Source organism: Salmo salar, chromosome 01, assembly GCF_965601325.2.
Source record: "Salmo salar chromosome 01, fSalSal1, whole genome shotgun sequence".
Classification (NCBI taxonomy): Eukaryota; Metazoa; Chordata; class Actinopteri; order Salmoniformes; family Salmonidae; genus Salmo; species Salmo salar.
The window spans coordinates 104,246,450-104,270,000 of record NC_138291.1 but is presented as its reverse complement, the minus strand read 5'-3'; the positions used below and the strand labels follow the sequence as shown (position 1 = coordinate 104,270,000).

The 23,551-nt window shown below is 43.9% G+C and overlaps 1 protein-coding gene across 5 annotated transcripts in view; it reads left to right on the top strand.

The window, feature by feature from the left end:
* Positions 1 to 23,551, top strand: part of col19a1 (collagen, type XIX, alpha 1) — a 260,397-nt gene that overhangs the window by 143,689 nt on the left and 93,157 nt on the right. For all 5 annotated transcript variants that reach the window (XM_082978540.1, XM_082978539.1, XM_082978535.1 and 2 more), the window contains 8 exons: positions 1,195 to 1,239; positions 12,366 to 12,419; positions 12,534 to 12,578; positions 13,185 to 13,217; positions 17,437 to 17,475; positions 17,638 to 17,685; positions 20,268 to 20,303; positions 20,812 to 20,856. In XM_082978540.1, the coding sequence (XP_082834666.1) occupies positions 1,195 to 1,239; positions 12,366 to 12,419; positions 12,534 to 12,578; positions 13,185 to 13,217; positions 17,437 to 17,475; positions 17,638 to 17,685; positions 20,268 to 20,303; positions 20,812 to 20,856 (345 nt within the window). The remainder of the gene's footprint in view (positions 1 to 1,194; positions 1,240 to 12,365; positions 12,420 to 12,533; positions 12,579 to 13,184; positions 13,218 to 17,436; positions 17,476 to 17,637; positions 17,686 to 20,267; positions 20,304 to 20,811; positions 20,857 to 23,551) is intronic.

Here is a 23,551-nt window from a genome sequence, read left to right as displayed (position 1 = left end):
ATCTCATTAAAGATGTCTAGTCTTCCAGAAACACAGTCACAGCAGTTTTACAGTACAAAGTTATTCAAATACTCTCAATAGAAGCTCTAAATTAAGCAATAAGGCTTGATATGTCGTGTGGTATATTGTCAGCTATACCACCATATGTAATTATGGTATGTAGTGTATAGTATATTGTGAATTTACCACAGCTAAGGCCATGTTCAAAGGCATTTCACACTGAGAATAACCCACACATTTTAACCAATCAGAAAACAAATCATAAACATGTTTAACACTAAAAAAGCTGGACATCAAGCCAACCTGTTCTGAGCCAATGACTAACAGTCTAATAAATACGTTTCATAAATATGCTGTTGCAAAAAATATTAATTGAGTTGTGATTATGAAGGTCTTGGGTAACATTATAATCCAATCAGAAATCAGAAAACCCATCATAACAACATGATACTGTATGTACGTGATTGGTCCACTGTGACCTCATCCTGGTGAAGGACCCCCAACCATGCTCTTGGCCTGGGCTTGTAGTCACTACTGGCTGGTTTGATTGATGTGGCCAGGGACACACACAGCTGGGTAGCAGGGTGATAAACCATAGGGGGGAACAAAGACTAGTGTACCACACAGGGAGAGAGCAATTAAGCTGTTTTCTTCATGTTCATTTAAAGCTAATTAACTACAGTGCCCGACAGACAGGCAGGATGTGTCCCAAACGGCAGCCTTTTCCCTAATTAGTGCTGTACTTTCGACCAGGACCCATAAGTCTCTGGTCAAAAGTAGTGCACTATATAAGGAATAGGGGTACATTTGGGACTCAGCCAGACAGGAGCAGCTAGCTGGCTAGCCCCCTAGCCTGACTGTTGGCAATGTGTAGTAGATCCAGATGCCACTGGTGGGAACTTGTTGCTCCTTGTCTGACATCTCTCTCTCTCTCTCTCTCTCTCTCTCTCTCTCTCTCTCTCTCTCTCTCTCTCTCTCTCTCTCTGTCTCTCTCTCTCTCTCTCTCTCTCTCTCTCTCTCTCTCTCTCTCTCTCTGTCTCTCTCTCTCTCTCTCACTCTCTCTCTCTCTCTCCTCCCCCTTTGGTATTAGTGTGTATGTAGACACAGCCCAGCTGACACTTGTGTGAACTTCTAGTTCATGTTCTCCATCTGACACCTGTCTCACTTCCTCTCTTCTCTCTGTGTGTGTTACAGGGTCGTCGAGGGAAGACAGGGGAACCTGGACCCAGAGGCCTACCTGTAAGTACTGATGCTGCTGCTGCTGCATTCCTTCCTACCTTTATTTCTTCCTTCCTTCTGTTTGCCACTGTCACAGACCGTTTCAGTTTGAAGTTGTACGGGATATGCATGGTATACATCATCCAATTAAATGCTTACTTGCAGACAGTCCTCCTGTATGGTATACATACTGCACATGCCTGTCAATCAATGTTTACTCCCACTAAACACACACTGCTGCCTCATGTCGAAAGATCAATCATTCAACCAGGAGCTCTCTTTAACTCTCACCTGCATGTATCTCACAAAGAACCAAATATATTCAGGTCTCCTTCATCTGTAGGAGAGATCCACAGTAGTCCTAATTGAGACTCCTCTGTAGGAGAGATCCACAGTAGTCCTAATTGAGACTCCTCTGTAGAAGAGATCCACAGTAGTCTTAATTGAGACTCCTCTGTAGAAGAGATCCACAGTAGTCCTAATTGAGACTCCTCTGTAGGAGAGATCCACAGTAGTCCTAATTGAGACTCCTCTGTAGAAGAGATCCACAGTAGTCTTAATTGAGACTCCTCTGTAGAAGAGATCCACAGTAGTCCTAATTGAGACTCCTCTGTAGGAGAGATCCACAGTAGTCCTAATTGAGACTCCTCTGTAGAAGAGATCCACAGTAGTCTTAATTGAGACTCCTCTGTAGAAGAGATCCACAGTAGTCTTAATTGAGACTCCTCTGTAGAAGAGATCCACAGTAGTCCTAATTGAGACTCCTCTGTAGGAGAGATCCACAGTAGTCCTAATTGAGACTCCTCTGTAGAAGAGATCCACAGTAGTCTTAATTGAGACTCCTCTGTAGAAGAGATCCACAGTAGTCTTAATTGAGACTCCTCTGTAGAAGAGATCCACAGTAGTCTTAATTGAGACTCCTCTGTAGAAGAGATCCACAGTAGTCTTAATTGAGACTCCTCTGTAGAAGAGATCCACAGTAGTCCTAATTGAGACTCCTCTGTAGGAGAGATCCATAGTAGTCCTAATTGAGACTCATCTCTGAGGCATGGGTATCAGGGTATTCAATACTATCGACGCAGCACTACCCTTATAAAAAATATAGTTTACTAAACTAAAGCTACCCTTATGAAAAATATAGTTTACTAAACTAAAGCTACCCTTATGAAAAATATAGTTTACTTAACTAAAGTTACTTAGAAAAAAAGTAGTTCACTACACCCAAACTACTCCATGAAGAATTATCATCTAACTCTAAAACGTCATAGACTACAAATTGCCAGAACAGATCACTCTGGAGTCAGATGTTAACCGAATGTGTAATTTAGCCTATTAAACACAAAAAGTGAGAATTAGGCAGGTCTGATACCGAAAAAGAAAGGACGTTCTTACTTACTTCAACTATATTTTATTTTACCAAAAAAAAGTATTGTTTCGTTCTAGTAGTTAGCTACACTACTACAAGTGAAAAACATAATGAACTTGTCACAGCTGTCTTCAGAAATGTACCAAAATGCAGCAGAGTTAGTATTCATCCTTCAATTTAATTAGAACGAACACTATACAAGAACAAAAACAAGGAAACTGACAGCCAACAGTCCTGTCAGGTGCAACCACACTAAACAAGAAACAATTACCCACAACCCCAAAGAAAAACACACACTCCTATATAGGACTCCCAATCAAAGGCAACTCAACACACCTGCCTTCAATTGGGAGTCCTAATCACCAACACAACCATTCACACACACACAAAAACCCTGCCACATCCTGACCAAAACTAATCCAATTGCTCCCTCTGCTGGTCAGGATGTGACAGAACTATTGAAAACACTACCAAGATTTGATATAGTTCAACTACCACCAAGCTACTGCAAAATGTAATTACATTACTAGTTGAACTAAATGTAGTTCACTACTCCCCAACACTGCTGACTAGACCAACTTGACTAGCAATCTATAAAATGTTAGCTGATGTGCTAATTAAGTGAATGTCAGTGGCTGATATAAAAATTGGAACAATGCTGATGCACAACCATATTTAGACATATTTAGTCACCTCGTTTATTCTACTTTTCTTACTCTCAACAGGAAATTAGCGCCTTCGAATAAAAATCCCTTGTTTGAATTTTTCCTGTTAAAATGTTGTAAAATGTTTTGCTACAGCTGCCCTAATGAACATTTCTAATTTACACTCTACTGCTTCCTGCTGCCTTCTAGTAACCAACTGATTCTGTTATTTTATTTTATTTTCATACACTGACGCTCTGATTAAACTTGTGATAATGAGAATTCAAACCAGATAGACAGGAAGATGGTGCTCCTCTTCCGTCACTGTCACCGCCATGCTCAATAGGTTCAATTATCTTTAGCATCACTTCAGCTGCTGACCGTTACGGTTCCCCCACATTTCTTTCTGTACTCTCTGACACCTTAATAACTCATTAGGCCTCACAAATGGCACCCTATTGCCTATTTAGTGCACTACTTTGGACCAGAGCCTATATAATGTGCAATATCAGACGTACCCACATAGTTATAGGACACAACATCGTAGGAAAAAGGGAGGACAAGGAGGAAGAGGAAGAGAAAGAGGAGGTGTGAATGTGACATTTCTAAATGTCAGTGTCCTGATTGTACCCCTGTGATGTGACGTACTAGCTAGCCTCATTGTCCTGATTGTACCCCTGTCATGTGACGTACTAGCTAGCCTCATTGTCCTGATTGTACCCCTGTCATGTGACATACTAGCTAGCCTCATTGTCCTGATTGTACCCCTGTCATGTGATGTACCAGCTTGCCTCATTGTCCTGATAGTACCCCTGTCATGTGACGTACTAGCTAGCCTCATTGTCCTGATAGTACCCCTGTCATGTGATGTACCAGCTTGCCTCAGTGTCCTGATAGTACCCTGTCATGTGATGTACCAGCTAGCCTCAGTGTCCTGCTAGTACCCCTGTCATGTGATGTACCAGCTAGCCTCAGTGTCCTGCTAGTACCCATGTCATGTGATGTACCAGCTTGCCTCATTGTCCTGATAGTGTCCATGTCATGTGATGTACCAGCTAGCCTCAGTGTCCTGCTAGTACCCATGTCATGTGATGTACCAGCTAGCCTCAGTGTCCTGCTAGTACCCCTGTCATGTGACGTACCAGCTAGCCTCAGTGTCCTGCTAGTACCCATGTCATGTGATGTACCCGCTAGCCTCAGTGTCCTGCTAGTACCCCTGTCATGTGATGTACCAGCTAGCCTCAGTGTCCTGAGAGTACCCCTGTCATGTGATGTAGTGCACTTTATAGGGGATAGGGTGTCATTTGGGACTACTGTTTCAACATGATTTGTGAGTGACTATGGAGACAGGGAGGACTGGCGTCTCTCAACCAATAGTGGTGCTGTGCATATTAAATAACGCCCTCACTGATATGCACATGCACACCCTCACGGACACACAAATGCGCGCGCACACGCACACAGACAGCCTCCCTCCTGCCTCTCTTCCTCTACCTCCTGCTGCTTGTCTCTCAGTGTGACTCAGTGCTCCTTCTCATCACAGACAGATGGCCATTACCTACAGTGCTTTAGCAAAAGGCCTGCAGTCATTTTCATGGAACCCCCGGGTGTTGTAGCTAACCACGAGGCATGTGAGAGAGTGAGAGACGGGGGGGGGGAAAGAAATCGAGAAAGGAAGAGTCACAATGAGGCCCTCCTACAGCCCCGGTAACAAACACACCCACCTCCCTCCACTTGTCCACTTGTTCCGGTGACCATATCAGGAAGGAAACTGTTGTGTACCGGGTCAGTCGGAGGCAGTGGGACAACCTCTTGAACAAAGCGGCTGTGTTGATCATGTTGTATTGGTCCAGTGGTCTGTGTTGATGTTGATGTTGGCCTCGCCTAGAAGGTTTTTAATGGCTCCTGTGCCCTGAGAAAAGAGAATGGTGGCTGACCAGCTGGCTGGATAAACTTGTATTGTGTTGCTCCTGGACAGAGAACCATTTCTCTCGGCTTGTCTCTACACGTCTAAGTTGACGGTACTGCGTGCCTCAGCCAGACTTGATCTCAAACCAAAATGTTGGAGTATAAAGCCGTATTTAAGATATTAGCTTCACTGTCCACATACATACGTAGGGGTGTGTATACTTTTAAATACCATTCCTGGTTTGAATGGGAATAGTGGGATGGTACCGGAATGGAAAATACTCAAACTGCAGCACACACCATACAATCTCCCTGTGGGCCACCATAATCACACCGTTCTTCAACGGGTCGTTCAGTACCGTTTCTGTTGAATTAAACATTCAACACCATTCTGTCACACTGAAGGCACCCAGGGATAGTGTTGTGGCAGTGTGTCTGAAGGCACCAGGGATAGTGTTGTGTCTGAAGGCACCAGGGATAGTGTTGTGTCTGAAGGCACCGGGATAGTGTTGTGGCTGTGTGTCTGAAGGCACCAGGGATAGTGTTGTGTCTGAAGGCACCAGGGATAGTGTTGTGTCTGAAGGCACCGGGATAGTGTTGTGGCTGTGTGTCTGAAGGCACCAGGGATAGTGTTGTGTCTGAAGGCACCGGGATAGTGTTGTGGCTGTGTGTCTGAAGGCACCAGGGATAGTGTTGTGTCTGAAGGCACCGGGATAGTGTTGTGGCTGTGTGTCTGAAGGCACCAGGGATAGTGTTGTGTCTGAAGGCACCAGGGATAGTGTTGTGTCTGAAGGCACCAGGGATAGTGTTGTGTCTGAAGGCACCGGGATAGTGTTGTGGCTGTGTGTCTGAAGGCACCAGGGATAGTGTTGTGGCAGGGTGTTTATTTAAGAGGAAAGGATGGGACAAGTTTTGACGTGTGTGTGTGTGTGTGTGTGTGTGTGTGTGTGTGTGTGTGTGTGTGTGTGTGTGTGTGTGTGTGTGTGAGTGTGTGAGTGAGTGAGTGAGTGAGTGAGTGAGTGAGTGAGTGAGTGAGTGAGTGAGTGAGTGAGTGAGTGAGTGAGTGAGTGAGTGAGAGTGAGAGTGAGAGAGAGAGAGAGAGAGAGAGAGAGAGAGAGAGAGAGAGAGAGAGAGAGAGAGAGAGAGAGAGAGAGAGAGAGAGAGAGAGAGAGAGAGAGAGACATATACAAGACAAGTACAACATGATTGACAGCAGAGAGAAGAGGCGAGCGTGTTGTGTGTGTGTGAGTCCAGTAGATTTGACACACATCCTGTAGGATGGACACACATCCAGTAAGGTTGACACACATCCAAAAGGGCTGACACACATCCAGTAGGGCTGACTCACATCCAGTAGGATAGACACACATCCAGTAGGGCTGACACACATCCAGTAGAATTGACACACATCCAGTAGGCTTGACACACTTACAAACATCCAGTAGGCTTGACACACATCCCGTAGAATTGACACACATCCAGTAGGCTTGACACACTTACAAACATCCAGTAGGCTTGACACACATCCCGTAGGATTGACACACATCCAGTAGGACTGGCACACATCCAGTAGGCTTCACACACATCCAGTAGGACTGACACACATCCAGTAGGCTTCATACACATCCAGTAGGCTTGACACAAATCCAATAGGTTTGACACACATCCAGTAGGGTTGACACACATCCAAAAGGTAATAATGATCTGATAATAAGGTAGAAGGTAATAGCCCTATCCTATAGTAAGGTAGAAGGTAATAGCCCTATCTGATAATAAGGTAGAAGGTAATAGTCCTATCTAATAGCCCTATTCTATAAGAAGGTAGAAGGTAATAGTCCTATCTGATAATAAGGTAGAAGGTAATAGTCCTATCTAATAGCCCTATCTGATAATAAGGTAGAAGGTAATAGTCCTATCTGATAATAAGGTAGAAGGTAATAGTCCTATCTGATAATAAGGTAGAAGGTAATAGTCCTATCTGATAATAAGGTAGAAGGTAATAGTCCTATCTAATAGCCCTATCTGATAATAAGGTAGAAGGTAATAGTCCTATCTGATAATAAGGTAGAAGGTAATAGTCCTATCTGATAATAAGGTAGAAGGTAATAGTCCTATCTGATAATAAGGTAGAAGGTAATAGTCCTATCTGATAATAAGGTAGCTTCATTGTGAACAACACTCAACACCACTCACTGACTCACTCAATCCCTCCCTCCTTTCACTACTAGAGCTCTAGACAGAAGATGAGAGTTCTGCTTCTCTAAATTGTAGCTTGCCTAACATATGTCTCTCTGTGATTGGAGTCCTCTCTCCCTCTCCCTTAGTGAAGTCTGTAGCGTGCTCAGTTTGTGTGTGTGCCGGCATGCTCAGTGTGTGTGTGTGTGTGTTTGTTTGTGTGTGTGGGTTGCACAGTGTGGGGGGATAGGTAGAGTACTCCATGAATCACATCTCCATAACAGCATCTCTCTCCCACTGACAGACAGACCAAACAGGGGCAGACTGAGCACTGCAGAGGCTGAAGGCAAAGGGAGAAGAGATACAAGGAGGGAGAGAGAGGGTGGGAGGTGGAGAGAAAGAAAGGGAGGAGGAGGGAGACGAGGAGAGAGAGAGAGAGCGAGAGAGAGGGTGGGTGGGAGGTGGAGAGAAAGAAGAAGAGGAGGAAAGAGAGAGGAGGAAAGAGAGAGACAAGGAGGGAGAGAGAGAGATGGATAGATGGAGACAAAGAGGGGGAAAGAGGTCAAAATAAAGGGAAGGAGAGAGGGAGAGGTAGAGAGAGAGAGAAGGAGGGGGAGAGAGAGAGGTAGAGAGAGAAGAAGGAGAGGGAGAGAGATTGAGAGGGAGGGAGAAGGAGGGAGAGCGAGAGAGAGGGAGAGATATTTAATTGCTGTTTAATGATTAGCTCAAAGTCAACATGTAGCCCCTCAGAGCTACACCTAGACAGTAGTCTCCATTTGTGCTGGTCCCCTCCCTGCCTTGTGCACTGCTGGGTTCCACTTTACTGTTCATTTAACACTATGGGAAGAGACATCAAACACAGGTATTCTGGGATAAGGCCTTATGGATGGTTACGACTGCTGTGGCAGTAAAACAACACCTTTGTATTGCCATGTAACCTTTATTTATACAAGTTATTCTCATTGAGATCAAATCTATTTTACAAGAGAGGCCTGAATCGATAAAATATATGGTGAGGTTATATGTTTCTTTTATTTTGCATTAATAACATTCATACAGTTTAAACTTTTCACAAGTCAATTAATGTTCACAATCAATTTATCCACAGAGGCTTCTCCCCTCTAATATATGAATAGGCCAGTCCATCTGTTCATGTATGGCAATCGTCTGCTTGTTAATAGTTAATAGCTCACAGACAGAGAGACAGACAGACACAGACACAGAGAGACAGACACAGACACAGACACAGAGAGATAGACACAGACACAGACACAGAGAGATAGACACAGAGACACAGACAGAGACAGACACAGACAGAGAGACACACAGACACAGACACACAGACACAGAGAGATAGACACAGAGAGACAGACACAGACAGAGAGACAGACACACAGACACAGACACAGAGAGATAGACACAGAGACACAGAGACACAGAGACACAGACACAGACACAGACACAGACACAGAGACAGAGAGACAGAGAGACAGAGATAGAGACACAGAGACAGACACAGACACAGAGACAGAGATAGAGACACAGAGACAGACACAGACACAGACACAGAGACAGAGACACAGAGTCACAGAGACAGAGACACAGAGACAGACATGACTTTGTCTTGTGCCTGCTGGAAGCTCTGGTATGGATCTTCTCTTTATCTATTTAATGGATGTGCTGTTAAGGAAGAGGGTGCTGAGACAGACATCTGTAACCTGTCCCCTGAGACAGACAGACAGACAGACAGACAGACAGACAGACAGACAGACAGACAGACAGACAGACAGACAGACAGACAGACAGACAGACAGACAGACAGACAGACAGACAGACAGACAGACAGACAGACACACGCACGGACGCACGCACGCACACACACACAGGCTAACCATCAAAATGTTCAAAGTTGCCCTGATTGGTCCAGAAGACTCTATGCTGGGGGAGGAAAGAGGGGTGAAGAAAACAGGTGAAGTGTTGTTGAAAGTGAAAGGGGAGTCTGGGAATCCGTACACAGTTACATTTCACACAGCCCCAGTCCAAATGTAGCTGCTCCTTTTACGTCTGTTTGGGGACAGAAAATATTTGCATCCCAAATGGCACCCTATCCCCTATATAGTGCACTTCTTTTGACCCGGGCCCATAGGAAACAGGGTGCCATTTGGGATGCACTCAGTTCTATGTGTGTGGCTGTTGCTGTGTGGCAGGCTGTTATCTCTCTCAACAAAGTGTGGGTTTGGGGGAGCTACCCCAGGCTGTCTTGAGAACAAGCCCATATATTTTGTTGTAGCAGGTGAGCTAATTAAACAATGTTCCTACTCAAATATACTGCTCAAAAAAATAAAGGGAACACTTAAACAACACATCCTAGATCTGAATGAAAGAAATAATCTTATTAAATACTTTTTTCTTTACATAGTTGAAAGTGCTGACAACAAAATCACACAAAAATAATCAATGGAAATCTAATTTATCAACCCATGGAGGTCTGGATTTGGAGTCACACTCAAAATAAAGTGGAAAACCACACTACAGGCTGATCCAACTTTGATGTAATGTCCTTAAAACAAGTCAAAATGAGGCTCAGTAGTGTGTGTGACCTCCACGTGCCTGTATGACCTCCCTACAACGCCTGGGCATGCTCCTGATGAGGTGGCGGATGGTCTCCTGAGGGATCTCCTCCCAGACCTGGACTCCTGGACAGTCTGTGGTGCAACGTGGCGTTGGTGGATGGATGGATTCAGGTCTGGGGAACGGGCGGGCCAGTCCATAGCATCAATGCCTTCCTCTTGCAGGAACTGCTGACACACTCCAGCCACATGAGGTCTAGCATTGTCTTGCATTAGGAGGAACCCAGGGCCAACCGCACCAGAATATGGTCTCACAAGGGGTCTGAGGATCTCATCTCGGTACCTAATAGCAGTCAGGCTACCTCTGGCGAGCACATGGAGGGCTGTGCGGCCCCCCAAAGAAATGCCACCCCACACCATGACTGACCCACCGCCAAACCGGTCATGCTGGAGGATGTTGCAGGCAGCAGAACGTTCTCCACGGCGTCTCCAGACTCTGTCATGTCTGTCACGTGCTCAGTGTGAACCTGCTTTCATCTGTGAAGAGCACAGGGCGCCAGTGGCGAATTTGCCAATCTTGGTGTTCTCTGGCAAATGCCACACGTCCTGCACGGTGTTGGGCTGTAAGCACAACCCCCACCTGTGGACGTCGGGCCCTCATACCACCCTCATGGAGTCTGTTTCTGACCGTTTGAGCAGACACATGTACATTTGTGGCCTGCTGGAGGTCATTTTGCAGGGCTCTGGCAGTGCTCCTCCTGCTCCTCCTTGCACAAAGGCGGAGGTAGCGGTCCTGCTGCTGGGTTGTTGCCCTCCTACGGCCTCCTCCACGTCTCCTGATGTACTGGCCTGTCTCCTGGTAGCGCCTCCATGCTCTGGACACTACGCTGACAGACACAGCAAACCTTCTTGCCACAGCTCGCATTGATGTGCCATCCTGGATGAGCTGCACTACCTGAGCCACTTGTGTGGGTTGTAGACTCCGTCTCATGCTACCACTAGAGTGAAAGCACCGCCAGCATTCAAAAGTGACCAAAACATCAGCTTGGAAGCATAGGAACTGAGAAGTGGTCTGTGGTCCCCACCTGCAGAACCACTCCTTTATTGGGGGTGTCTTGCTAATTGCCTATAATTTCCACCTGTTGTCTATTCCATTTGCACAACAGCATGTGAAATTTATTGTCAATCAGTGTTGCTTCCTAAGTGGACAGTTTGATTTCACAGAAGTGTGATTGACTTGGAGTTACATTGTGTTGTTTTAAGTGTTCCCTTTATTTTTTTGAGCAGTGTATATAGAATAAAACAATAATGAACCATACTTCAAGTTTTTGGATAAGTTGCAGGGGTTTGATGGAGCTCAGCCAACAGAGAGTAGCAGTAGTCTAGATGGGTGATGCCTGAATTAGGACAAGTATCTGAATTAGGACAAGTGACTGAATTAGGACAAGTGCCTGAATTAGGACAAGAATCTGAATTAGGTCAAGTCCCTGATTTAGGACAAGTAGCTGAATTAGGACAAGTAAATGCATTAGGACAAGTACCTGAATTAGGACAAGTAAATGAATTAGGACCTGTGCTGCTTCCTGTGTGAGGTCATACTCTATGGATGTTTTGGGCATGAACCTGCGGGGGTCACTGCGTTGATGTTTTCAGAGAATGACACGGTGTTGTCCAGGGTCACGCCAAGGTTCTTTGCCCATCTGGCAGGCGGACACAGTGGAGTTGAGCACTTTAACTACCCTTGCCTTCTGCTGATTTCCTGTCCTTACTGCTACAAGGTCCCTATTTTACAGATATAATGGACCTCTGAAGAGAGCAGACGCCCACCCATCATTTATGTGCCTTGTGAATAAGCCTGAGTCCACTCACACTCACTGGGTGGTATTGGCAGACTGTACGGTCCTTATCCACACATTGGAGAGAGAAAAGACTGCTGTATAAAAGACGAGAGCTGAAGACTTGATCTGTTGTCATCAAGTGCCATCTATTGGTGGAGAGGAGAATGATTAGATCAGGACCTGGTTGGTTCAGTGTGGAAAGCTGCTGCAGTGCAACAGGGCTGTATAGTCCATTCTCTCAGTAGACCCATAGACACAGCATCTACAATGATACAGACAACATGACGTGTTGCTGGTTATAAGCATGTACTGTACGATCCTTAGGACATTTATAGGGGTCATGTTCACACTCACACGCACATACACAGTCACACACACAACACTCTCGTCTCTTCTCTCTGCTGTCAATCATGTTGGTCTTGTATGTTCACATACATACACTCTCTCTCTCCCTCTCTCTCTCCCTCTCTCTCTCTCTCCCTCTCTCTCTCCCTCTCTCACTCACTCCTCTCTCTCACTCACTCACTCTCTCACTCACTCTCTCTCTCTCTCTCTCTCTCTCTCTCTCTCTCTCTCTCTCTCTCTCCTCTCTCACTCACTCACTCCCTCTCCCTCTCTCTCACTCTCTCTATCTGTTCTCATCCAGGGGGTGAAGGGTGACTCTGGCGTCCCAGGAGACAAAGGAGCTCAAGGAGATCCGGTGTGTAATACACACACACAGCACACACTCTTCCGACACATCCTTGTGGTGACATTTAAAGTGGCTGTCATTAACCGTGAACTCTAACCTTTGACCTTTGGCCTTCTCCCTCAGGGTCAGCCAGGTGGAGACGGAGCCTCTGGGATGAAAGGACAAAAGGTGAGTCACATCACATGGTGTGTGTGTGTGTGTGTGTGTGTGTGTGTGTGTGTGTGTGTGTGTGTGTGTGTGTGTGTGTGTGTGTGTGTGTGTGTGTGTGTGTGTGTGTGTGTGTGTGTGTGTGTGTGTGTGTGTGTGTGAAGCTCCAGTCTGATTCCCCCTGATCTATTTATCTTTCCTGCATTCATTTAAGTCTAAATCTGGCTGCAAATTAACTCTCTTATAACGATATTTCATCATTATTAATTGTCACACACACACACACACACCATGTGACTCACCTTCTGTTGTTTCATCCCAGAGGCGTCCTTGTTTAACCCACTACAGTACATCAGTGTACCAACCCCCCTAACCCAATCAACTGAAAGCGGTTGTCATTAAGTAGATGTAAATAGTCTTTGAATGAATGCTACTGTTGGTTATGACTGAACCAATGAGAGAGGAGGTAGGAGCAGATGTTACACTAGCATTTCACTATCCGCTGTAAACCAGGGCTTCTGGATTCTTCCTAAAGAATAGATCAATATCATCCTGAGGTTTTTAAGCATGTCTGTACAGTATCACATCCTGTGGTTTCTCTATGTTCTCTGTGTATTCTCTTATCAGGGGGAAGAAGGCCTAAGAGGACCACCGGGACCGGTGAGGAATTCATTGTTGTGGCGTTAATATTTCCTGTGACTGTTTAGAACTGAGACATAAACTAATATTATCCAAGAGACTGTTTCAAAGTTCTGTACTGTAGTTTATGTTTGAGTTATTGGAGAGAGGAGTACCTGAGGGGTGTAAACAAGACTAGCCTGGACTCTACAATAGGTGTTGGTTCAGTACATTATTCCTGCTCCACATTCCCAATGATTGGGCTACATGTTTTTCAGATCTGAGAGTACCTGCAATCCATGCTCTGTCTCCTCTGATCTCTCAAAGACAATCCTGAATCTACACGTACATTAACTAACTGTGTAATTGTAATGGGCCATACCTTTACTGGTGCATGTCAACACAGTATATAAAAAGGCTAGCATGTGACCACAATGGACAGGTATACCTTTGGTAGACGATCCAGACAGGTAATAATAATGGGAACAACAGACTATTCCCAGACTCCTCTGAGATCTGTCCTTCTTCATAATTCAACTCCTGGTTTCTTATTTAGCCGCTGATCCAAGTGGCAACGAGCCAACGTCACATCACCGCACGCTGAACAAATATTCCCTCTACACTAATGAACTCATTCTCCAATTACTACTTTATTTCACTCTGTCTGCCTCCCAAATGGCTCCCCATTCCCTACATAGTGCACTACTTTTGTAACATGCATGCTCCAACTACTGATTTCTTTCACTGATTGTGTCCCAAATGGTTCCCTATGGACCCTGGTCCAAAGAGGTGCACTTAAATAGGCAATAGGGTGCCATTTAATATGAATCCCTTATCTCAACTGGAGTCAGGTCCACTTGTTCTTAACCGTTTCATTTACAATTTAACAGCGGCAGGTAATGAGTCCCCCTTAATGGCTATAAAGCCTTTTCTTTCCTTGCAATTATTTGTGTAAGAAGTTCTATTAGGACCACTTAATCAGACTCAATTAACTGGACTGGATTACATTTTGAAATTGATTTTTAAGATTGAAGCGATAAGGGAGCAAAATGATTTAAAATGGTAAATTATGTTGCTATTTTAGGCCTACAGTCTTCTGAGGTTTGGTTGAAACACCCAAAGTCCAGTATGTTATCATGTGATGATGTCTCTGGCTGGGGCAGCCTTCTACTTATAATTATCAAATACATTCAGTCAATCAATTAATCATGTGGCTCCCAAACAGTTTCTGAATGCCAAATCAACTATGTCAATTGTCGAATGCCAAATTCCCCCCTAGCCACCACTCCTGATAGACACACTAGATCTGAGAGGATTGGATAAGTAGATATACTCTTTATTGTAATAGCTTAATTAATAGCTTCATTTCTGATTGGCTGATTGGGAAATGTCACCACATTGCTTCCATCCATCTATCCTCTCTGGTCTACATTAGTGGCTTCGGAGTATGTTCATTTAGAATTCAGACATTCAGAAAAGTAATTTATCAATTCATAAATGGGTCTGTTTGAATATTTTGCTCAAATCTCACTTAAATAGGGGGCTCCCGAGTGGCTCAGCGGTCTAAGGCACTGCATCTCAGCGGTCTAAGGCACTGCATCTCAGCGGTCTAAGGCACTGCATCTCAGCGGTCTAAGGCACTGCATCTCAGCGGTCTGAGGCACTGCATCTCAGTGGTCTGAGGCACTGCATCTCAGCGGTCTAAGGCACTGCATCTCAGCGGTCTGAGGCACTGCATCTCAGCGGTCTGAGGCACTGCATCTCAGCGGTCTGAGGCACTGCATCTCAGCGGTCTAAGGCACTGCATCTCAGCGGTCTAAGGCACTGCATCTCAGTGGTCTGAGGCACTGCATCTCAGCGGTCTGAGGCACTGCATCTCAGCGGTCTGAGGCACTGCATCTCAGCGGTCTGAGGCACTGCATCTCAGCGGTCTAAGGCACTGCATCTCAGCGGTCTAAGGCACTGCATCTCAGTGCGCGAGGTGTCACTGAAGACCCTGGTTTGATTCCAGGCTGTATCACAAGCGGCCGTGATTGGGAGTCCCATAGGGCGGCACACAATTAGCCCAGCATTTGCTCTTAACTGACTTGCCTAGTTAATTGAAGGTTACATAAAATAAATACAATTAAATGAGCGTTTATATGTCCACTTCCTAGTAACAGATAATGGGTGAATCCCAAATGGCACCAGGTCAATAGTAGGGTACCATAGGGCGCTGGTCGATAGTAGTGCACTATATAGGGAATAGGGTGCCATTTGAGACGCAAGGGGAGCATTTCTGCCATAAAGCGTTTAATTCCATGACTCTGCAGAAACCAGGGTTCAGACCATTACCCTCCTTCCTGTTCATTAGTGCAGAGGAGGAACCACCAGGCGGGGTTATAGGCATGCGTGACCCTCCATGACCCATAGACAGCCCACACGTGGCCCTTGACCAGACTCTGACTGAAGGCTACAGATATAAGAGACAAGATTAGAATAAATTGACAAGCTTTAGGAGGCAGACTGATAATTGGAACTTGAAGCACTAAAAGGCTGATTTCCACACTGAACTTGTTATACAACATCCAGGAAAGATCAGGACATCGTTTTACTGCATGGCCCTCGATGACCCACAGATATCCCACACGTATCCCTTGACCAGACAGACACAGAATAATAGGCTAGGCTATGAACAAGAGCAGAAGGCTAAAAGATTAGAACAAATTGACCAACTTTTAAATAGATATTTATGCCAGTCTGAGATGTTGAAATGAAAGCCAAAACAAAATGTATTACAACTAACCAGACAGACACAGAAGAACAGGAAGACAAGGAACAGGGTTGGAATAGATTGACATACTTGTTCAATAGGCGAATAGGGAGAATAGGAGGCAGTCTAACACCGTACCCAAGCCGCCATCGTGTGCCTTCTTGGGCAAATTGATTTTGTCCCCCTCACACCAAACGCGATCACGACACGCAGGTTGAAATATCAAAACAAACTCTGAACCAATTATATTCATTTGGGGACAGGTCGAAAAGCATTAAACATTTATGGCAATTTAGCTAGCTAGCTTGCAGTTGCTAGCTAATTTGTCCTACTTAGTTAGCTTACAGCTGCTAGCTAATTTGTGCTGGGATTTTAACGTTGAGTTGTTATTTTACCTGAAATGCACAAGGTCCTCTACTCCGACAATTAATCCACAAATAAAACGGTCAACTTTATATGGCGATTGGCATCTACTAGTATTACCATGACGACGACCTACCTCAGTTCGTCTTTCAATCACCCACGTGGGTATAACCAATGAGGAGATGGCACATGGGTATCTGCTTCTATAAACCAATGAGGAGATGGGAGAGGCAGGACTTTCAGCGCGTTCTGCGCCACAAATAGAAGCAACTTCTATTTTAGCGCCTGGCAACGCAGACACTCGTTGGTGCACGTGAGCAGTGTGGGTGCAATGATTGAATAACATATATGTGTACATTTATACACCGCTCGCACGGGACGCGAGCGGTGTGGTCAGCATGTCACATGTTGAACTTGAAGCCAACCCAAAACATATGTACACATAATTGCAGGTTTCTAGGCTACAATTGTGGTACAATATCATGGGAACGCTCAAGATGTAATTTTACAGCTTGAAAAGTTGACTTTCCATTACTGTGGGGATGCGTCCCAGATGGCAACCTATTCCCTATATAGTGCACTACTTTTGACCAGAGCCCAAGGGGCACTATAAAGGGAATAGGAAGCCATTTGGGATACACTCTTGACCTTTAACGATCCATACCCTCGCTGGAGGACTGATCCACAGGTGGGCTTTGTATCCCCACAACAATTATTGGTCGATTCCGGAACTGACTCTCAAAATACATTCCAAATGGCATCCTATTCCCTACATAGTGCACTACTTTTGACCAGAGGCCTATGGTACTATTTACCCCACCTTAATAGAGAATAGGGTGTCATTTGGGACGTACAGGCAGAGGTGCTAGTTTACTGGAAGAGGGTATAGTGACAGACAGGCACTCATCTTTAGTTTCACAGAAAACACCCCTTCCCTCCTTTTCTCTCTTAAAAGGCTTCTTTAGTTTGACTTTGACAACCCCAACTCCAGTTCTGATCAGAGCCGAGTGCCGAGCGCCGAGCCGAGTGCCGAGCCGAGTGCATTCAATAAGGGAGGTTAGGTGGTACGTTTTACCTACCGAATAAGTGACAATGAAGAAGACAGCTCATTTTCTATCTTCTATCTTGTCTGTCCTTTCCATCCAGGTGATGACAGCTCATGGACTGAGACATCTGACTGGCTCTGTAAGTATGAACATCCTACGTAGTTACCTTTAACTTCTGTTCTATTCAGTCATAATGGCAGTAGTGCTCTGACTGGTAACTCAATACTTTGTGTTACCTTGAAAGTTATTTTATATAAAATGTTCCGCATTTCATAATGACCTTATTTCTATTTTATTTTAGGAGGCTGAATTAGGAGAGAAGGGCCAGAAAGGAGAAATGGGTGATCCAGTAAGGATAGGATATGTACCAACCTGCTCACAGTGTTCATAGGATTTGTATATAATTAGCCCGTGTAAAAAAAACAATCTGCTCCCCCTGTCCATTTAATCTGTTTCATTATTCATCAGCTAAACTGATCCTAGATCAGCACTCCTACTCTGATACGCTTAAGTATGGGTCCAGAGTATGGGTCCAGATCAGATGAAGACTAATATATTGATGTTCACAGCACAAAGAAACAGTTTGTCTCTGTGTCAAATCAAATCCAATTTTATTTGTCTCGTGTGCCAAATACAACAGGCCTTACCGTGAAATGCTTACTATCAAGCCCTTAACCAACAATGCAGTTCAAGAAATAGAGTTAAGAAAACATTTACTAAATAAACTAAAGTGAAAAAAAAATACAAAAAAGTAACACAAGAAAATGGCATAACAATAACGAGGCTAAACACAGTGGGGGCAATGTAAATAGTCTGGGTGGCCATTAGATTAATTGTTCAGCAGTCTTATGGCTTGGGGGTAGAAACTGTTAAGGAGCCTTTTGGACCTAGACTTGGTGCTCTGGTACCTCTTGCCGTGCGATAGCAGAGAGAACAGTCTGACTAGGGTGGTTGGAGTATTTGACAATTTTTAGGGCCTTCCTCTGACACCACCTGGTATAGAGGGCCTGGATGGCAGGAAGCTTGGTCCCAGTGATGTACTGGGCCGTACGCACTACCCTCTGTAGCGCCTTACGGTCAGATGCCGAGCAGTTGCCATACCAGGCAGAGATGCAACCGGTCAGGATTCTCTCGATGGTGCAGTTGTAGAACATTTTGAGGATCTGGGGACCCATGCTAAATCTATTCAATCTCCTGGAGGGGAAAAGGTGTTGTCGTGCCCTCTTCAGAACTGTCTTGGTGTGTTCGGACCATGATAGTTTGTTGGTGATGTGGACACCAAGGAACTTGAAACTCTCGACCCGCTCCACTACAGCCCCATCGATGTTAATGGGGGCCTGTTCGGTCCTCCTTCTCCTGTAGTCCACGATCAGCTCTTTTGTCTTGCTGAAATTGAGGGAGAGGTTGTTGTCCTGGCACCACACTGCCAGGTCTCCTCCCTATAAGCTGTCTCATCATTGTTGGTGATCAGGCCTACCACTGTTGTGTCTTCAGCAAACTTAATGATGGTGTTGGAGTCGTGCTTGGCCACGCAGTCATGGGTAACCAGGGAGTACAGGACGGACTAAGCACGCACCCCTGAGGGGCCCAGTGTGGCAGATGTGTTTTTGCTTACCCTTACCACCTGGGGGCGGCCCATCAGGAAGTCCAGGATCCAGTTGCTGAGAGAGGTGTTTAGTCCCAGGGTCCTTAGCTTAGTGATGAGCTTTGTGGGCACTATGGTTTTGTGTGCACTATGTAGGGAATAGGCTGCCATGTGGGATACATACAAAAACATATCTTAAAGAGCTGTTGGCAAATAATTAAATATGAAAAAAAGGATCAAAGTTCAAAGGAGTTCAATCTTTCTCGTGCCACACATCAAAATTAGTCTTCAACAATAGCTACATGGTTTAGAATGAATGACATAGACTTCAACAATAGCTACATGGTTTAGAATGAATGACATAGACTTCAACAATAGTTACATGGTTTAGAATGAATGCCATAGACTTCAACAATAGCTACATGGTTTAGAATGAATGACATAGACTTCAACAATAGCTACATGGTTTAGAATGAATGACATAGAATTCAACAATAGCTACATGGTTTAGAATGAATGACATAGACTTCAACAATAGCTACATGGTTTAGAATGAATGACATAGACTTCAACAATAGCTACATGGTTTAGAATGAATGACATAGACTTCAACAATAGCTACATGGTTTAGAATGAATGACATAGACTTCAACAATAGTTACATGGTTTAGAATGAATGCCATTCAGAAACAGAGTAATAGCTTTTCCAAAGTGACTCACCTGACTGAGTTGGGCCAACTATTGGTTACTATTGTGCAGTGGTGGAAAAAGGACCTCATTTTCATTTTTGAGTAAAAGTAAAGATGCCTTAATAGAGTAAAAGTCACCTAGTAAAATACTACTTGAGTAAAAATCTAGAAGTATTTGGTTTAAAACATACTTAAGTATCAAAAATAAAAGTACAAGTATAAATAATTTCAAATTCCTTATGTTAAGCTAACCAGACAGCACAATTGTCATGTTTTTTTAATTTACAAATAGCCAGGGTCACACTCCAACATTAAACATAATTAACAAACCATTTGTGTTTAATTATTCTGCCAGATCAGAGGCAGTAGAGATGACCAGGGATGTTCTCTTGTGGTGAATTGGACCATTTTCCTGTCCTGCTAAGCATTCAAAATGTAACCTGTACTTTTGGGTGACATGAAAAATATATCAAGTAAAAAGTAAATAATTTTCTTTAGGAATATAGTGAAGTAAAAGTTGTCAAAATATAAATAGTAAAGTACAGATGCCCCCAAAAAGTACTTAAGCACTTTACACCAGTGCTATTGTGTGTCTCTTGTGTAAAGACATTGGATTTACAGGATGATGATAATGGTTTGTATGATCCTTTTCTTCAGGGACAAATAGGACTCCAAGGACCACATGGTTTCAAGGTAACCAGTTCATTATAAGTATTCAGATGAAGGACAAGCATTAAATACATTTTAAAGGCCTCATCTACACTGATCTGAGTACTGTATAACCTTTGACATTGGGTTTGTTAAGTACATAATGATATACAATAACATATATATACACATGATATATGAGCAGCCTGGAATTGAATAGGATCCCAGTACACAAAGAAATTATATTTGAGGAATAAAAAGTAATATGTTATACAGTGTGTTTCTAGACTAAATATAAACTGGGAGTTCTATAAAGTCTGGTTGAATTGCCCTGTTTGATATGTTTCCTTCCTGAAGCCAGACGCTAAATAGATTTTCTCAGGGTCTCACTTATTAATACATGTCCTGGAGTAATTGTGGAGAAAAACAAATCTAACCTTAAATGGTCTCTCTCTCTCTCTCTCTCTCTCTCTCTCTCTCTCTCTCTCTCTCTCTCTCTCTCTCTCTTTTCTTCCCATTCCCTCCTCTCCCTCCTTTCATTACTGATTTAAAGGGAAGTCTAGGACTACCAGGTCCAAAGGGAGAGCCCGGCCCAGAGGTAAACACCCCATTGATAATCAAACTATCACCAGAGAACCAAGAGTCTCTATCACCAGAGAACAAAGAGTCTTTATCACCAGAGAACAAAGAGTCTTTATCACCAGAGAACAAAGAGTCTCTATCACCAGAGAACAAAGAGTCTCTATCAGCAGAGAACAACGAGTCTCTATCACCAGAGAACAAAGAGTCTCTATCAGCAGAGAACAAAGAGTCTCTATCACCAGAGAACAGAGTCTCTATCACCAGAGAACAAAGAGTCTCTATCACCAGAGAACAAAGAGTCTCTATCAGCAGAGAACAAAGAGTCTCTATCAGCAGAGAACAAAGAGTCTCTATCACCAGAGAACAAAGAGTCTCTATCAGCAGAGAACAAAGAGTCTCTATCACCAGAGAACAGAGTCTCTATCACCAGAGAACAAAGAGTCTCTATCAGCAGAGAACAAAGAGTCTCTATCAGCAGAGAACAAAGAGTCTCTATCACCAGAGAACAGAGTCTCTATCAGCAGAGAACAAAGAGTCTCTATCACCAGAGAACCAAGAGTCTCTATCAGCAGAGAACAAAGAGTCTCTATCAGCAGAGAACAAAGAGTCTCTATCACCAAAGAACAGAGTCTCTATCACCAGAGAACAAAGAGTCTCTATCAGCAGAGAACAAAGAGTCTCTATCAGCAGAGAACAAAGAGTCTTTATCACCAGAGAACAAAGAGTCTCTATCACCAGAGAACAAAGAGTCTCTATCACCAGAGAACAAAGAGTCTCTATCAGCAGAGAACAAAGAGTCTCTATCAGCAGAGAACAAAGAGTCTCTATCAGCAGAGAACAGAGTCTCTATCACCAGAGAACAGAGTCTCTATCAGCAGAGAACAAAGAGTCTCAATCACCAGAGAACAAAGTGTCTCTATCAGCAGAGAACAAAGAGTCTTTATCACCAGAGAACAGAGTCTCTATCACCAGAGAACAAAGAGTCTCTATCACCAGAGAACAAAGAGTCTTTATCACCAGAGAACAAAGTCTCTATCACCAGAGAACAGAGTCTCTATCACCAGAGAACAAAGAGTCTCTATCACCAGAGAACCAAGAGTCTCTATCAGCAGAGAACAAAGAGTCTCTATCAGCAGAGAACAAAGAGTCTCTATCACCAGAGAACAGAGTCTCTATCACCAGAGAACAGAGTCTCTATCACCAGAGAACAAAGAGTCTCTATCACCAGAGAACAAAGAGTCTTTATCACCAGAGAACAAAGAGTCTCTATCACCAGAGTACAAAGAGTCTCTATCACCAGAGAACCAAGAGTCTCTATCACCAGAGAACAAAGAGTCTCTATCAGCAGAGAACAAAGAGTCTCTATCACCAGAGAACCAAGAGTCTCTATCACCAGAGAACCAAGAGTCTCTATCACCAGAGAACCAAGAGTCTCTATCACCAGAGAACCAAGAGTCTCTATCACCAGAGAACCAAGAGTCTCTATCACCAGAGAACCAAGAGTCTCTATCACCAGAGAACCAAGAGTCTCTATCACCAGAGAACCAAGAGTCTCTATCACCAGAGAACAAAGAGTCTCTATCACCAGAGAACAAAGAGTCTCTATCACCAGAGAACAAAGAGTCTCTATCACCAGAGAACAAAGAGTCTCTATCAGCAGAGAACAAAGAGTCTCTATCAGCAGAGAACAAAGAGTCTCTATCACCAGAGAACAAAGAGTCTCTATCAGCAGAGAACAAAGAGTCTCTATCACCAGAGAACAAAGAGTCTCTATCACCAGAGAACCAAGAGTCTCTATCACCAGAGAACCAAGAGTCTCTATCACCAGAGAACCAAGAGTCTCTATCAGCAGAGAACCAAGAGTCTCTATCAGCAGAGAATAAAGGGTCTTTATCACCCAACAATACCCAACAACACAAGCTATATGATCATCTGCCATTGTACTTATTCGTACAGTAGTATGAAACTGTTTGGATTGACACAGGAAACAGAATTTATTACATTGTGTACCAAGTACTCAGATACCCTAGATCACCTTTAGTGCACCTGTAGTTGGTTTAGGTTCTAGTTCAAGTTCCCTGAGCAGCTAGTGGTAATGCAACTCACCCCAGGAACTAGAACTAGGTCTATATGGCATGACAAGTGCTTTTACCTCAGGTCAGATGTTTGAGAAATTTATATTGGTCTACGGAGAGAAATGACTATCTTAAACTCTATGGACTCTTGGAAGACTAGCCCTTGGAGCTTAAAATCCAAATAAAATTCTTATCAAACGGTATGACTAATCAAACTTTTTAGGCTGGGCCACCTGTTGACTGGAAGTGGAAGTGGGTCGTTCAATGTAACTACTATAGAACACTTCAATAGCTCCTGTTTTCCTCTACTGCCCTCTGATACCTGAAGGGGATGGTCAAGCTCCCAAACCAGACAGATTGCTGCAATTCTCACAGCATGTCAAACAACAAAAGATTGCTACAATCTTCTTTCTTCCCCTACAGTTTGTCCCCTACAGTCTGGTATTTGGGAAATGGTTCATTGGTCTTTTCAATTCTTGATATTTACCCATTTGATTCTTGACAGATATAACTTATAAATGCCTTTTGAGCTTGACACAACTGTCGAATCCCAGACTATAACTTTAAAATAAAATGAAACTGCCGGATGTCCTGAAGGGTATTCTGCAAAGTAGGATCAAAGAGTTAGCCAGTAAA